Below are 17,630 nucleotides of genomic sequence, written 5' to 3' on the forward strand. Positions count from 1 at the left end.
TCTAGGACAAACTGGAGTAGAATGGCCAAGTCCTACACCTAAGAAGGTATAAACCCAGGGAAACAGCTCCGCAGAAAGGACCTGGGGGGCAGTAAACTGTAAATGGACCTGGCATCCAGTAAGGTTTGGCTAAATAAGCAGTCTGGGCAGTATCAGCAGGACCTGAGCCAGCAGAGGGAGGGAAGTGATTAACTCCCTCTGCTCAGCATTTTTTAGACCATATTACAAATACTGTGTCTATTAGAAAGAAAAAAGAGGGGGCAAAGGTAAAACTGGAGGAAGTTGAGCAAAGGGCCACTGAGATGCTTGGGAGCTAGAACACACGCGCTTTGAGGAGAGGCAGAGGAATCAGCCAGGAGAAGGGACAATTTGAGGGGCACTGAACAGCAGCCTTCTTGTGTATTAAGAAAGACTTTGAAATCCCCAAACTCCCACAATCACAGAGATTCCTTCACTGAAATTCAGTTGACCTTCCTCGCTAACTCCACTGTTTTCAGAAGGAGGGTCTAGAAAATGGAGAGACTTGAGGATTTCCTCCGTGTTGGCCAGCAGCAACCTTTAACTCAGACAAATACGGGAAACCTGTGTTCATTTAATACTCCTTCCATCCCCATGAGCAGTTTGCAGGAGGTTAGGAAGGTATGTAAGAATGAAGAAGACATACTGTAACTCCTCTGCCAGCATGAAGAGGCTGAACTTCATGCTGGCATTTGAACAACAAATAGTCCACATCAGTCAGTATTCTTCTAAGCTAGACTCACTCTGAAAATTAAAAAATTCCTTCTTTAATTGTCAATTGCTGGGTTTCAGGTTTTGTACAACATGAAAAAAAGTGAGCTAATGAAGAGTGATTGTGTGACGTTCAGTCCCCTTACCTATTGCTGGTTTTGGCATCCACTAGTGTGACTACCATCAAAATCACCAAATACGCTGTTCTGCACCACAAAATACTTTCTGGATATCTTACTTGGACATCAGTTACTCCCTCCAGTTACTCCCTGTGCTACAGTAAAAATGATTGCACTTAAATGCAAACCCCAGATCTTCAGTATGGGTGACTATCAGTTTACTACCCTACCTTGCCACAACATCCCGCAGCGTACGCAAGGCAACTTTCCCCCTACAACTGAGATGTTGATTATCTTTCTTTTGTTGGAGGAAAAATGTACACATTGAAGGTTGCCTTGAAGGATGCTCCAGTCTGGATGCTACCTTAACTTGTGATTATTTGATCATGTAGTTGTAGTTTAATGGTGAATTAAGTTTTTGGTCCAAAAGCAAAATCTGACTGGCTGAACTTTGGACTTTTGTTAGAGAAAGCAAACCAAAACAACTCTGTTCTCCTTGCTGAATATTTCTAAACCAGTAGGAACTGTGTACTTAGTGAAGGGCATAATTTGACTTACTGCCTTTTTTTTTTTTTTTTTTTTTTCCCCCCAAATTCCAGTGTATGTAATTGGAAAAGGAGCCTATTATTTGGTCTTTAGTTTCTGATCATGATGGCCTTAGAACCATTCTTTGTTTTGCTATAGAAATACATACAGAGAAATTGAATTGCCTTGCCTCAGCCCCAATACTGTTCAACAAATGGTGGTTTGAACAGTTGATGGAGAGAGCTTCCATCATTGGTGATGTGCCTGAACATTAGTTTGATGCTGGCTATTATGGCTGGCTCTGCAGTTTGAAAGGGAGAGGCAAAATAGGTTGTGAAGAGTAGCTGTCTTTTCAGTGGTAGTGATTATATCCTCAGATAAGGTTTGGGGTTAATTCTGTCAAAAAACCTCCATGTTCTTCTGAGGTTAAGTACAAATGCAGGTATCCTGCAGTTCATCTGACATATTTCACCTTTAATGTCAGAATCTTTTTTCATGCACAAAGCTTATTGTTGTTAAAGCAGACTGATAATGCAATTTGTGATACATTATAGGAATTGTCTTTGTTTATGTGGGAGAACTTAATAATTTGGTTTGGGAGGAATGAAATCCTGCATTATGTTTATAAATCTTTTTTCCCCATATGTAAAAGTAATGTTTATATGCTATTGAAACTGATACAGGAGCTACTTACTTTTTTATAGATAATCAGGCATGAACCAAAGAGGGTGGAGATGTGTATCACTTTTGAATTGGAAGCTTTGTGATGGAAAATCCTATTTGTATTATTTCTATGTTTCCTGTGCTTATGGTCTGAAAAATCATTTACAGTATTTTATTTTAAATAATATTTCTGAGCATTGTTGTAAAATATGTCAGCATTATACCTCCATGGGAATATCAAAAGTGAAATTCAGCATTTTATCCTTAAGAAAGTAGATTAATTGTCCATGCATTCAAATGACTTGTAAATTGCATGGGTTGTAATAGAAGACATGGGTTCCTCAAATGTTATTACAAATCTCAGCCAAGTCACATCTCTCTTTTTCATGCAGGTATTTTTGGCCAGAAGCTGGAAGATACTGTCAGATACGAAAAGCGATATGGGAACCGCCTGGCTCCTATGTTGGTGGAGCAGTGTGTGGATTTTATCCGGCAGCAGGGACTAAAGGAAGAAGGCCTTTTTCGATTGCCTGGGCAGGCTAATCTTGTCAAGGAGTTACAGGATGCATTTGACTGTGGAGAGAAGCCTTCTTTTGACAGGTAAAACCCTCCAGCTGTCCCCCACTCCCTGAAGCCTAGATGGGACACGTTCTGCTCTACTGGCTGACCCATGGTGCTGTAAAACAAGTGGCAGCAATTGATAGAATGACATTTTTTTTACAGGTTTTTCAGTATGTTTCCTACTATCACTCTAAAATGTCGTCTTTTTTTTTTTTTTTTTTTTTCCCCTGACTTTGATGTCTGATTTCAAAGCATTTCTAAAGAATTTCCATTTGTGAAAAGCTGGTTAGGAAAAGTATTGCTAATGGTTTGGCTTAGTCAAAAATATCTTCCACAAAGGAAGAATCTCTCCTATTACCAATTTCAGTCTATTCTGTTACCTATAAAACTGACTGGAAGGGAAGTCTACTTTTATATATTCCTTTATAATTTTTGGTCCTTGGTCTTAAAATAAAAGTCACTGTGACTGTTATAACAAACCTACATGATTTTGAAGGTCCAGGTCCAATTAGTATTGCAATATTTATACAGTTTTGCAAAGCTAACAGGAATTTTCTGGGCCAAGGAAGAACTCAGACCTGTTCACACAGCTGTGTATGACATCAGTTGTTTGTAAGATTAATTTTTTTTATTCAGAGCATGCAATCAGAGAAACAGAACCAGTGGATTATGAATGCCACGTAGCCTTTTTAACTCTAGTCAGAATTAATACATGGTAATGAAAATCCAGTTTAAGAGACTGTTAAAGAGTGGTTGCCCTCAGTGTGTGCCCTAAGTAACATCTGTAACACACCTCCAAAAAGGGAATAGGGATCCTTCACTCTAGCTGAGGGTCTCATGTGAATTAAGAGGAAGAAGCAGTTTCCATTTATTTTGTGGGACCTTTGACTGATAGCAATGCAAGTAACAGGAAAGAAAGCATAGCTTCATCTTTTTGTGCAAAAACATGCCATGATATGAACGTGATTGCTGGAAATCATTTACCTCCCTTCCCTGGTCCTATGAAGTGAGCAAATTTGTTATGCATGAAGGTATGCATATCACAGATACACAGAAGGCAGACATCTGTAATGCTGTTTTATCTCCAACAGTTTCCTCAGTCCTGACCCTCACGTTAAGAAATGTCAAGCATTTATAATGCTGGAAAAGAAAAGTGAATTGTCTTCCTATGAGGTTTATTAGTTTTTTGTTGGATGGTGAGAGTTAGGATAATTAACCAGAAAATAGCTTTAAGGAGCCAGAGGACTATAGGGAGTGACAGTGTTAGCTGATAAATGTTTGTAGCATACTCACTGATTGTTCAAATACTGTGTAACTTAAAAATGGTAAAGAAGCACATGTTGAGTATGTTTTCCTTACTTGGACATTAAGATAAACATTACTGGTCATGTCTCTGGGATAACCTCTACCAGAGATATGGGTACAAAAGGTTATTTCCATTCCTGCAAGCCAACTAATTGTGAAGGAAATGCTTAAGTAAAGAAGCCACCCCCAAACTCCAGGAAGATGATGAACACCCCACTAAGAGGTACACCTTGAAAGAGATGCAGAAGCAGAAGTTCTGTCTATTCAAAACAAATGAGACCAAGGCTCAGCTGCATAATTTTTTTTTTTTTTTTATTTTTTTGCAAGGTTATCTAGCAACATCTGTAGCACACACTAATGAGCCCCAGGAACAGGCATGGAAGCTGAGCTTTAGCAGATTAAATGAAGAAGAGATTTTACATGCTACTGCTGTGAAGAAGGCACATAATCTCTACTACAGCAATTAGAAACATCAGCAGGAGTTGCCTATAAATTGCTGGTCCTGCAGTTCTGCTTCTGAAGCTGAGAATTTATAGAACACTGACCTTGTATGTCTGCATGTCTCATTGTGAAGGATACTTTTTCTGTTCAGTTTTTCACATTTGAGCTTGGAGTAGTGTGATTTAGGCATAGTAATGGTCCAGAAGTCAGGCAGACATAAATTTTGTTCTGATCTCTGCCATTGTTTCCAAGTCAGAACGTGGCAAAAACCTTCATGTATTAATTTGATCTTGATCTTATAGTTGGATAAGATGTTGCTGAAGAATCATGAGCTATGTGTGTTAGAATGGAACCAGTATTTTAAATTTCTCAGACTCACAGAATGAGAAAACCCTGTAGCTGATCTGAAACATCCAACACTCCAGCCCCCTGAGTATGAAAACTGGAACATCAGCATTTCTTGCAGTCCTGGAAAGGGGAGGTACAGCTGCTACAACTGAAAACTGCTGAGGCTTTTTATGTGAAGCAAAAAATACAAATTTAAAATTGTATGTCAGTTTCAAAACAAATCAATAAATACCTCACTCCCTCTGTATGTATCTGCACATATTATGAAATCTGCTTTAAGGAGCTAAAAGTGCAATTAGGCAGTCGTTCATGATTGCTGCTATTTGAGATGTCCTTGGTATTTCCAGTACAGCTCCACCTCTGTGTAAAATGGTCCCCTCCAGGGAATCCATTTTTCTTGCCCTTAGGGTATTTGTTTCTCTCTGCTTGTGTGGCTTTTATTTTAAATTTAAAGTCCCTCAGCTCCTTTACGAATAATACATTTGTAATGATACAAAGCGGATTATGACTATTCGTTCTGTAAAATTAGTGTAGTGAATATGGCACTGCATAATGAAAATAACATAAGGCTTTGATTCTACAATTTCTACCTAGAAGGATTATAAAATTGGATTTCTCTTTCTATATTACCTCTTTCCATCTGTTGTTCATCACAATTACTACCAGATGACATGAGGGTTAAGATTGCTCAGGGACAAAAAAATACTTGAAATATCACTGAAACAAATATTAATACTCATGTGATTGATCAATGTATGTGGCTTGGATTTTCATTACTCCTATAACTGATGTATATAGTCCAGTAGTTCAGAGAGTTTACAGTTACATAGCTTACCTGCCTGCATTTGTATGTGTGCACAAGAGAGAAGGAAAGCACATGAATGCATATTTAGCGAAACAAAATCCCTATTACATTCTCTCATGGGTATGAACTCCTCTAAAAAAGAACACAGTATGTTACAGGAAAAAATATTACTTACTGTTCTAGTCACCATCACAATCAGTAGAGAAAAGGGTATGTGATACCTGGCAAAGGCTACCTTATTATTTACTGGAGCCAAATAGTCCAGAATGTAGGACTGGTATGTTCCTGTGCATTTAATCACTGGGATTTTTGAAGTAATAAGACAATGACAAGATGGTACCAATGTAATATCCCCAAGGTGAGAAGGACCACATCCACAATTGTTGTTCTTCTCCAGAGACAAAGAATGTTTAAAAACTTTGGTGAATGCAAGAAATTGGACCTGTCTTAGCAGGGCTGCAGTCTGCACTGGCACTGTACAGACTGCAACTAGACATTGACTTGGAAATCTCTGGTTATGAAAATTATTCTTCTATTTTCCAAATACAAGCCTGTACATAAGAATTTGTTTAGAAGCAGATAGTTCCCCACAAGGAACTTTCCCTTCCTAGTGGGGAAAATGCAGTATTCGCTACACAAAGTATTTTTTATGTGAAATGAAGCCTTTACTAGAAAGCTAGTTCCTGCCAAACAAAAATGGCCTTAGGCCTGTGAAAAATACCTGTTTGTTTCTGCCTGTTCCAGGCTTCCTTCCCTGATTCTCACAATCTGCTCATCAGTTATGCCTCTGGAGCCCCTTCCACATCCTTTCTAATTCCAGTCCTTTTTCTAGCTAGCAGAAATAACCTCTGCATATGGCACAACTTAAAGAGCTAGTCTAGCAATTCAATACACATTAGGATACACATTTCTACTGTGATGCGAGGGTCGTTAAATCAGTTTAATTGGTGTCCTGCTGTAGGAGAGTGTGTTTTTAGCTATTGGCAATTAATGAACATTTGTAGTTGCTTTGCATGAATTTCGGTTTCAGAAATGGAGTTGGTGTGTCAGCTGTGTTTTAAAAAAAAAAAAAAAAAAATTAAGAAGGGAGCCATGTACTTCACTTGCCAATGACAAATGAGATGACAAATGACTTCTTAGATGGCCACGGTCACTTAAGAAAGGATGACATTTTGTTACTATGTGGAAGGTTTGAGAGTGTGTTTTTTAAAGCATCTTTCCTTAGGGTTGCAACATTTGTGGCTTTCTTTTCCAGTAAACAGGAACAGGTAGTTTATTTGTGGTGTTTCTCCATATACATTTGCAACCCCTGCAAAATCTTGCAGAAACTTAACAGCCATTGTGAACAACCTATCAAATGATAGAATAATTTAGCAGTGTATTCACTGGAGCAGGTTGTTATTTTTTTCCTGATGGGAACCCATCTGTTTCTTAGGCCTCTGCCCACTTTACCTGAAAGCACTTGTGTCTCTCTTTTTTTCTATATTTTTCTAAGTAATTTTTAATGTCCTTCCATGGAGTTTGTCTTCCTCATTTTTCTGTCCTAAATTGCTGTCTTCATTACTGCTTTTAAAGCATGATTCTGTAACCTGAGTGAATTGGCTGCTGTTCTGATTACTGAAGCGTGTGTCTAACTTGGAGTCTGTCAATCTTCTGTATTCCTTCCAGGTTTACTCCCCTTGAAGGTAGCATGGATTGTAAAAATCTGAGCACAGGGACAAAGGAGCAGAACATGTTTGGCTTTTTTCTCTGTCTAAACAGAAAAATAAGAATTGAGATGAGTGTTAACTTAAAGTAGAGCTGAGGCTCTTGTAGCAGCAAGGAGAGGACAGACAGCTTAGGGCTTAAAATGGTGAATCTTTCATATATGTTTCACAAGTTCTTGGCAAAATTTCAGCTGGTGCTTAGATTAGGCACGTTACTGCTTGTACTAGGTATGCATTATATAAGAAAATGATATGGAGAGTAATGCTGTGAAGATACCTACACAGGGGAACAAAAATCACGTAGGTCATTCACCTAGTTATGTTACACATATGACCTGACCTTTGAATTTCTGGACCAAAGCCTGACTCTCAAAATCAGTTGAACCACTCCTGATTCACCATAACATTCCTGAGCACAGTCTTTGCCCTCCTAGCCTCTGGACACTGGCTTCTCAGCAGTAACGGTGCTCTGATTCTTTCTATGCGTAGTTATGCACATATCTAATATTCCCTTGATGTTGTTTACTCAGAGTTTTATTACTGGTTTATCATGGACATCTTGCTTAAGCTGTCTGCAGGCTGGCAGCAAAGGTACACACTGGGCAGCCAGTTAGGAACTCATCCGCGCATGTCAGGAAGACATCTCTACTGGCCTGAGAACTGTTCCACGGACCTGAATGCCACTCAGCAAGGACAGTCAGTGGATGTTGTGGTGGTACAGGGTATCTTTGTCGCTGAGGCAGTCTCTCTGTTTCCAGGATTGTGATCTGTGACACTTCTGAAATGATGGAGCTGTAATTCTAGTAATTCCAGGAGGTAGGAATACACAAACTGAATTGTACTGTTCTACTTCATTTTATTACCAGAAATCCTAAATTGAATTATAGCCTCACAGCTTGTTGTTCCCTACTGTTTGTTCTTTATGGAAACTGTTTATGTGTCATCATGATCTAGAGCTATTTTTGGCACAGCATTAATCTTTCTGTAATGTGACCTTGCCCTGTTAATTCTTCCTCTGTGAGAGTTTATGAGGAGCTTGTTGGCTTTGTGCTCTGAAGCGCTGACTCCAGCTCTTTGCACACACTGTCTGCTTGCCCGAGTGTGAGGGTTATGCATGGATTTTTGGTGACCTGCTGGGCTTCAGTAATTTTTGTTGATGGTAGAGAGGGTGAAAAACTCTGGGTGGTGTAATTGGTCTGACAGCCACATCCACAGTGTCTGTGGTATCACAAAGGAGAGTGCTTGTCAAAACAGCAATGCCATCAGGGATATCAATGACAAAGTTCAGATGAATTGAGGCTGTGAAAATGTGTAGTCTGATGACTAAGGAGAGGCTGTGGTGCATTTGCATTTGTAATGCCTCTTCATGGAAGGTGGTGAAGTGGGGGATTCTCTTTTGGAAACATATCAACAGTAAAGCAGTACTGATGTTTTAGTGAGGTAAGTAATCTTTCTCAGACTTTCCAGCACAATGTGCTGAAAGAGACTATTTCTCAGCTTGCTGATGCTTTCTGTGATGAAATTTTCTGCTTTGTGCTTTGTCATTCCCATTTCAAGCTTGTAATTATTCATTGTGCACTTGGAGAAAGTCTGCCTCAATTAATGAGTGTTGTTCCAACTTAGGTAACAGAGGATCTTCTCATGGAATTGACGTACTTTATTTTAATACTTGTTAATGAATATTTTTAGTCATGTTAATTATGAATGTGTAATCATGGAGCACTTTGATATTACACTGTCAGATGGCAAAAGAAATACCAATATCATTGTATTCATTAAGTTTCTGTACCTGTAATGGTCCTAACATATAAGCAAGGCTGGGTTTGAAGGGAGAAATACTGCCTTGTCTTAAACTGATCAGTTGTAGCTGGAAAAAGTCCATGAGGAGACTGGAAAGATCCATGCCTTACAAACTACACAAATACCCTCAAGGCAGAGATACACGAAGGCAACTGTTGGTTGACTTAGACTGTGGATAGGACACTGCAGACTGGAAAGGGAAATAAATGCTCCCAATCCTCAAGAGAGCTTGCAGTTCAGCACAACTTTGAAACTCACAGCTGTCCTCTGTGGCTGAAATGCACTTAATGGTGCTTTTGGATTGAAACACCTAAAATACAGATGAATTAAAACTAGAGTTTGCAATTTCTAAATTCTCCTCTGTATTTTTTTTTAAAAAAAAGGTGGAAAAAATAATACTAAACTGCAAGGTCTAAACAGGTCTCAGATTTTATGAGACACTTTTAGTTACATTATTGTAAAAATATTGACATAATTTTATACCAATATTTACACTGAAAGAAGAAAACTTCTAGCTTTCGTCTAACTGTTGCTAAATACATTTTTGAAATCCAGTTCTTAGAGATTTGCAGGCAGTGCGTGTGTGTGTGTATGTTTATGTTTGTTTATGCTACCAAAATCTGTATGGTCATTTCTGTATACCTAGATTAAGTCCTAAGCAGCGCTCCAGTACAGTTTAGGAAAAAAAAAAAAGGTAACAAACCAAATTTTCCAAAATCTTACTTTGTAATCCTACCATCTTGTGGCAGTCTGCAGTATTGCCTTAGCATTCAGTCAGCAGAAGCAAATTAAAAAAACCCCCCAAAATTAGTTTTAAAAATTGTGAATGTGTCCCTGTCTACTAACTGGGACCTGGATTTCTAACCCCAGCCCAAAAAGCACCTTTCTGTAGTCTTGTATACAGCATGTACTTCAGGAGGCTAGTTTGAGAACATAAGACTTCTTATTGTTTCCTTGCTTCTCAGCATCCTGCCTTCCCATTTCTCTCAGTTCTTCCAGCAGTCTTGAGCACTCAACTAACTCTTGGCAATGGTAGCCTATCAGTACTTCACATTGAAAGGAGAAGGTTTATAAATTACATCAGTTTTCAGGGCTTTTGTCCTCTTCAGCCTTTTTATCCTCCGTTTGCTGTGCCCTCAAGGAGCACGTATTCCACTTCACACCAAGGAACTGGTGTAAAATTATTCTTATGTACTACACAAAGCATGATCCTGGCAGTACAAAGAAGGAAAGATGATACTGCTTAATCCCCTCACTGGGAGACCTGTGTGTTAACTTTTAGTTGTTCTTTGTAATTTCTCTCACTCAACCTGTTTGAATCTTGTATTTTGGAAAGGCCTCTCTAGTTTTATGCAAATTGTCTCTGGAAAAATGTGGTTCATTCCTTCAGTAAGGTCTGGGGATAATAAAGGTAATAAAATAATCAAATAAAAAGTAAAAAAAAAAAGTAATAAAATAGTAGAAGTAGTAATAATAAAATCTTCAGAAAGATCATCAGTGCTGAGCAATCAGAGTTAAGTTCTCTGTGGATTGATGGCCTGTGCTCCCTTTCATGCTGCAGTGTTGGGCACTGTCCTGAGGCTGCCAGTTCACATCTGCTCTCCGTGGCTGCTGCTCTGCTTCAGAGTCTGACTAGCAAAAGTCCTTCCCTCTGTATTTGCTTTTTGCTTTCCTGATGGACCTACAACTTAGGAAAGTGAAGATCTCTGTAAAATTTGCTTCCTGGATAAGGCTGAATAGTGGCAACAACCTGGTCATGCATGGCATGGTTGCGCTCTAAAAACTAGCAACAAGACATATATATTATATATATATATAAACAGCAACAAGACATATAAGCAACTACCTGAGAGATCATGGGAGTCTGAGTTTGAAGCCCTTGGGTTGTACAATCTGTAAGGAGCTTTGTTAGCCAGAATGTCAAGAAGAGGTTCAGATCACTTAGTTTGCATCTGGATTGGGGATAGAAGGCAAAGGTTAGAGGGCAAATCTGAGCTAGCACTTGAAATCTGATAAAGCAGTACAACTATATCTAGTTTCGTGTTTAGTACTGTACCTTACATATGCTATATATGCATCTGAGGAGTGGGATGGGGTAAACACAGGATTCCTGGTTTGGAAGCCAGCCTAGAAGTAGAGGGTTGCACTCAAGAGACTGGAATTTGAACCTTTCTTAAAAACGTGGATTTGCATTACTGCTTTGTTTATAAAATTTCTCTAGAAAAAACTTTTTGGAATTTTGGCTGGGAATTATTAGTGGTTGAAATAGAAATGTTTTCTGGGAATTTATTTCAAGGAAGGTGGTGATGGTTAACATTTAAATATATACAGTGCTTTATCGTTTCTCTTCTGTTTTGACTTGGATTGTTGATACCATATTACATTAATCTAAGGTTGTTCCCATCATTCTTGTTAATGTTTAACTTAGTAAGAGCCATTATTGTTTTAACAGATCAATCCAAAATAATGATTAACATACCTCTAGCAAAGCTTAAATACATCAAATACCAGTGGTTCCCTTTGAGAGACTGTGAGTTTAAAAAATGTTCCAAATGTGAAGTCTTCAAAGAAAAAGAAAATACACAGTAATGCACATTGTGGAAATGTCTGTGCATTTTCTGTTTCTTTTGAATGAAATCAGCATAATTTAGTATCTATTTTTTTGATTTTTCAGAACTCAGAGCAAAAGATACTGGCTTGCAGTACAACTCTTTATCTGAACTAGAGAAAGCATGTAGAACATTCCAGTAAGGATTTGAATAAATGCCTGAGCAGCTAAACAGAGATGGAGCCAGAAGTAACACAAGAGACATTTCTTCATGCTAATGTTTAGTTTTTATCTATTTCTATTTATTTCTTTTCAGGAAAGTACTCCTAAACTACCACAAGGTAAACCTACACACCACAGAAACATTTAAGCAAGTTTTATTCCATACTCTGAACTTGCAATTTTGATCTTTCTCCCCATCTTCTTATTTTTAGTATACCTGATAAACAGTCTAGGCTTATACTAGCTGTATGCAAAAACCCCTTAAATTTCTGCAAATGTAATTATGAGAAAGCATGTGTCATACCAGGTCTTTGACTGTCAGCCCTATAATATTACCTGTTGTGCTAGCACTCTGGCATTTTTGGAGTTTGGTGACTTGAAGTGCCTTAGCTTACTTGGAGAGCATAGAACTAAAACTCATTTCCCATAGATTTATGGTTCTGTGTGTAAAGTATATCCAGGTTTTCAGTGTAACGGTACAGCTAAAAGGCACAGTAGTCATTTTTTTGTGAGCCTGTAGGAAAAAGATGCATTCCAGGGAAAGAACTGTAATTCAGATGGGGAGGTTTCAGCTAAACAACTGTGGAATGTATGGTCTCCTTTAAAATTTGCTTACTTAATACTGATACTGGAGGATATGGTGGTACAGTGGAATTGAGACATGCTGGGTGTGTTTTGGGATCTGGGGCCATCTCTGGTAGGAGAATAATTCCCACTGTGTAAACATATTGCCTGGTTTCTGGCTCAGGTGAAAATGAAAAGCATCAGTCAAGATGGATTTTGCATACCTGTTGTTAGATGCCTGTCAGTGAGAGCCAGGATCTTCTCAATTATCTGTCCCTGAAAGCAGGGCCTTATGTGTAATTATTTACAGTAATAAATCAACAGAGTTGACAGACTCTTGCTTGCAAGTATCCTAAACTCTTTATAGGACAAAAAAAGGAAAGACAAAAACCAGATTATAGATACAATCTATAAATGTATATACTGCTGAAGAGTAAAATCAGGGGTTACAATGGAAAAGTTAAGTAGCAGTTTTTAGCCTGTCAAATCTCACAGTATTATTCCAGTTCACAGTAACGACTCCTTGTATTCCAACCCAACAGCAATACAGATGTGCACACGGTGGCATCACTGCTTAAGCTGTACCTAAGGGAACTCCCAGAACCAGTCATACCATATGCAAAATATGAAGATTTTCTTTCCTGTGCCAAAATGCTCAGCAAGGAGGAAGAAACGGTGAGTTGGCAACTTGAGTAAGATGAAATAAAAGGCTGGCCTGTTATAATCTGTTCCAATTTTGAGGAAGAGAGAAGCTGGTGATTACCTATCCTAATTTAAGATATGAATCTAGTAATTGATTCTGGTTTTATATGAAAATTGTTGCTGCCTAGGTCATTTGGAAGTCTAAATAAAGACACATAGCATGACCTTAGCTGTATTTATTACATGTCACTGAATCCAGTTCAGGTAAACATCACTGTGGTCAGAAGCTTCCATTTTGCATGAAGGAGATTTATGTTTTCGTGGATTATCATTCTGAACTGTAAAGGGAAGGGTCTTAGTTGTTGCTGTCCAACTCTTGCCATTAAATCAGAGGTCATTTTCTTCTAAATGTCAGGATGCCAACTTTTACTGGCTTTTGGTTGAAGGCCTACTGACTCTATTCATTACCTATCACTGAATCAGAAAGCCTCAAAAAGGTGGAAGTAGGCAACTGGAAGCAGGCCACCTTCCAGACTCTTTTAAAACAGCATAACACAGATGAGCAAAATAAGGATTCTGACTCATAGTATGTGCAGTGCAGTAGCATAACCCTACTGTCTGAAGACATAAGAAACTGAGTGCTTGTTTTTACATTGTTCTACTTACGGGTAATGAGGTCAACCCTGATATTTTCTTTACACAGGCTCATTCTCTTGATTTCAGTCTACTCCCCTAACTTCCTAAGGTGGTTATTTCTGTTTAGTTTATTTTTGATGTTTCAAATCCTGTTAGAACTGGAATCCCTCCTACTTAATCTTCTCAATTGAGTTCCTATTCATCTTTTCTAACTGAGAGACCATCTCCATTCTGAGCCTTCAGTTGATGACTACCAACAGTGGAGGGGGTAGTTGTTCCCAAGTGATGGAATGCAGGGGGAAGAAAGGTCTGTGTCCAACTGTCTTTTATAGTCATTATCTCTTAGACCTGCTGAAATCAGACTGGTTTCTTCACTGTCCTTTACAGCTTGCTACAAGGTGCAAATTTTTGTCAGCTGCTTGCAAAATGTGGGAGTGGGCTGTTCATCTGGTTTAATTTGAGCTGCTCCTCAGAGCTAAGGCTGAAGCTATTTGCTTGTGCATGTTGCATATGTCTCTAACCATTGATAGCTCCAATGTAAAGCCACCTGACAGCTCCACAGTTAGTCATCATGCAGGTTATACTTGCAGTGATACTCATTTTCAGATTAAATTTTTAGTCATTTTATATTGCCTTAGTCTAGAATGTATTTATGTAGTTCCTCTGCAACTATGCCATGAAGCACTTTATTAAATTAATTTTGAATGCAAGATTCATATTACAGTGGCCTGTTGGTGCTGGCAGTTTGTGAAAAGTCAGTACTATAGGTGATGAGCCACTTCAGTCCTCTTTATGGTAGTTTAGCAGTCCAGCTATAAGGCTGTCCAACTAGACTTCCAGTTGATCTTTCTCCACGCAGAAGTTAAAAGTGTTAAGGGAGAGAGCTGTGCATCTCGTTCATTTTCTTAGCCCACAGCCAGCAAACCTGTGCACTATCATGGTTCACCCATTTTGATTTGTGTTTTCATAACATATTGTAATCCAAAGCCCACTGATGCTGGCAAAGTACCAAAACCCCATACTGAAAAAGAGTCTAAAGGCACTGGTTGGTGAGGAGCATAGCCAGGGTCTGTTTCCACAGGGCACGGAAATTAGTGTGTGATGTTCTGCTTGTCCCATTCCCAGGGTGGGCACAAACTGAAATAACCATTTATGGTCTGAATCTAGTATGGACCAGAACTGGGTGAAATACCCAAATAGTCTGTCATATGAAAATGCCAACTGGTTCAAACCAGGACTGATCCTGGAAACCTCAGCCTTATTATCAGCAGGAGGAGGAACAGAGCTGCTGGTCAAAAAAGGAAAGAGTAAAAGAGAAGGGAAAGACAGGATGAAACCAAGTTATCTATTTACTTATCTTTGTCCAGGGCTAATCCTGGTTAGACAGACATAGCTTTCTCCATGCAAAACGGGTTCTACAAGCTGTTCCTGATGGTAACTTGTATATAGCATTTAATGCTGCAGTTTTAGCGATGTGTTTATTGTCTTGTAATTGGAATCGATGACATTATTTGAATCTCTGGTAAAATACTAAGCAACTGTGTCTCATGACTTTTCTTTTTTTCTTAAACCACTTAAAGGGCCTGAAAGAACTGATGAAGCAGGTGAAGAGCCTGCCAGCTGTCAATTATAATCTGCTGAAATACATTTGTAGGTAAGTGCTCTTGCAAGAATATGACAATGGTATTTGTAACTGTGAGCTGACAGACAAACCTAAACCTATCTGTGTATGTGCCCTGAAAGAAAAGCATTACTCACAGTCAGAGGATTGGTGAACTTAAGTGAATGCAGAAAAAAATAAAGGTTTACTGCATGACTAATTATTAATTTGCTCTATCAAGGAGCACAGTTACTCCCTTTCATAAGCAGGCCACACTCAGCAAGAAACACGAGAAAGTAGAAGTGAGTATGTACTGTCCTCTTTATAGGACTCTGGTTTTCCCTTTTCTAACTGCAGTTATGGGCCTTGACTATGCACTCGTGAAGCATGGTATCCTTGAAAACTGTGTATGTCTTGTAGTATTTAGAAAAGTTTTGTGGATACATCTAAGATCTTAAAAACCATGTCTTACACAGTTGCAATTTGTGAACTTACAAAAAATTCCTAGCATAAAGAAACATTTTTAAAACAATATCAACTTTTTTTTTCAATTGACAGTTTGCATTTTGAGGATATTTCGAGTCAAGTAGTTGATTAATTATGCTAGAGTAAGTTACCATCTTCAACAGAGTTATCTAGTAGTCAGTCCAGATTGAGATTTAAATTTTGTTATCAATGTATTATTTTGAAGCAAATCTGAAGAAGTTGAGGAGAATAGCCTTGAGCTTTCAACATGATCCATGAGGATTTGGAATGTAATACATGAACTGTGTGAAGAAACCATCACATGCTTTGACTTTTTTTTTTTAATTTCCTTTTTACATGTTCCTTAAAGGCCTCTTTTTTCCCCACAGATTTCTTGATGAAGTCCAGTCTTATTCAGGCATAAACAAAATGAGTGTGCAAAATCTGGCTACCGTTTTTGGCCCCAACATCCTTCGCCCCAAAGTGGAAGATCCCCTGACTATCATGGAGGGTGAGCTTACTGTACATAACTCACAGTAGAAAGAAGGAATATTTTCAGGTTTATTAACAGTACATACCAGTCAATGTAGTATTTGCAGTAAGTTCCATATAGGTTTATAGACACAGAATTCTTCAGCCTGTGTGAACTTCTGGGTTAAATCTTGCAGGTTACTCTAAAGTGCAACATTGCAAACAGGTGTTGCATGAGATTGTGATGCCTTGGCAACTTCATTAAAAATGTACTTTTTCTCTCAAAACTTGCAGCAAATATGTCATGTTCTTATTCAGCACATATGGTTGGAGTGCAGTTAATATTTTACCTGTGGTTCTTAAGAATGAGAAGAACTTAGTACAGGTTCATACTGCAGTGACCCATGTAGAATTGCTCACAAGGCAGTGGTATATGACATGCCTTCTTGCACAGCAGTGATCAGATTGTCAGCTGCATTCTCTTGTTTACGGCAGTGTTTCAGCTGTAGCATTTTGCTGTGATTAAGGCAGAAATATGGCCGTGATAATCTCCTCCTATAATTTCCTTGTAGGCTTAATCTTTGTGACTTTAATTTTCCATAAAGTACATGACACATTTTCTCCCTCCAAACTCTTTTTTCTTAATATGTAGGATTTACTTAACTTTATCAGAAATTAGGCCTGTACACAGACCCTGCACTGAAGATTTTACCAAAACTCAAAAATGCAGTGTTCATAGTTTGGTCTTTTCCTGTGAGTTTGATGCTTTTACTCTTTCCCCAGAGACAACAATTCCCCATATACTTTGTTTGTTTCTGTGTTTTTCTGGAGTCTCATGTGTCTTAACACAGCAGCTATGTTCTTGTGAACAGAAACATGGCATTTCCAAATCAAGTATGAAAGCAGTGAATATCCAGGGTTACTGTCTGAACAGTAGCTCAGACGAGCCAGAAAGCCTTCTAACAGGGAAAGGGATTTTAATCATCATGTTCACTTTAATGTCTGGATTCTCGTTGTCACAGAGAATGGTTTGATCATGCATCTGACTCAAAAGGGTTTGCAAGAACAGGTGTCCAATTTATGTGCATGTTTATTCTGACTGTGCATTAGTATCATCAAACCTGTGGCTTCATATACCCTTAAATCAGCATTTGTGGCTTCCCCCTGGGTTCTGTATGTGCTTGTCTCAGATGTCCAGTTATGAATGCTAGTGTCTAAATTACAGTGCAATCAAGTGGTACGCACACCAAGGGGTTGTTCTTTAAGAGGAAAGGTAGCCATTTGTTAAAGCAAGTAGCAAGCTGTGGTCCTGCATCAGTTCTGTACTGTGCTATAATGTGGCGTAGTTTCCTGGTTGCATATGGTCTCACCACAGAGCAGTTAAAGGCATTTACATTAAATTAATTCTGTCATATTACTGCCCTGCTTTGCTCCAGAAGACTAAAATGTCTGTGTCCCAGTGATGTGATCACTTGCCTGC

At 38.6% G+C, this 17,630-nt stretch overlaps 1 protein-coding gene across 9 annotated transcripts in view; it reads left to right on the top strand.

The window, feature by feature from the left end:
- The window catches only part of ARHGAP24 (Rho GTPase activating protein 24), a 226,819-nt gene that overhangs the window by 195,598 nt on the left and 13,591 nt on the right, over window positions 1–17,630 (top strand). For all 9 annotated transcript variants that reach the window (XR_012633558.1, XR_012633559.1, XM_074904927.1 and 6 more), the window contains 4 exons: window positions 2,429–2,636; window positions 12,879–13,011; window positions 15,195–15,268; window positions 16,069–16,190. Coding sequence is in view for 7 of the 9 variants with exons in the window: in XM_074904927.1 (XP_074761028.1) it covers window positions 2,429–2,636; window positions 12,879–13,011; window positions 15,195–15,268; window positions 16,069–16,190 (537 nt within the window). In the remaining 2 variants the exon portion in view is untranslated. The remainder of the gene's footprint in view (window positions 1–2,428; window positions 2,637–12,878; window positions 13,012–15,194; window positions 15,269–16,068; window positions 16,191–17,630) is intronic.

The sequence above is a fragment of the Athene noctua genome, chromosome 4, assembly GCF_965140245.1.
Source record: "Athene noctua chromosome 4, bAthNoc1.hap1.1, whole genome shotgun sequence".
NCBI lineage: Eukaryota > Metazoa > Chordata > Aves > Strigiformes > Strigidae > Athene > Athene noctua.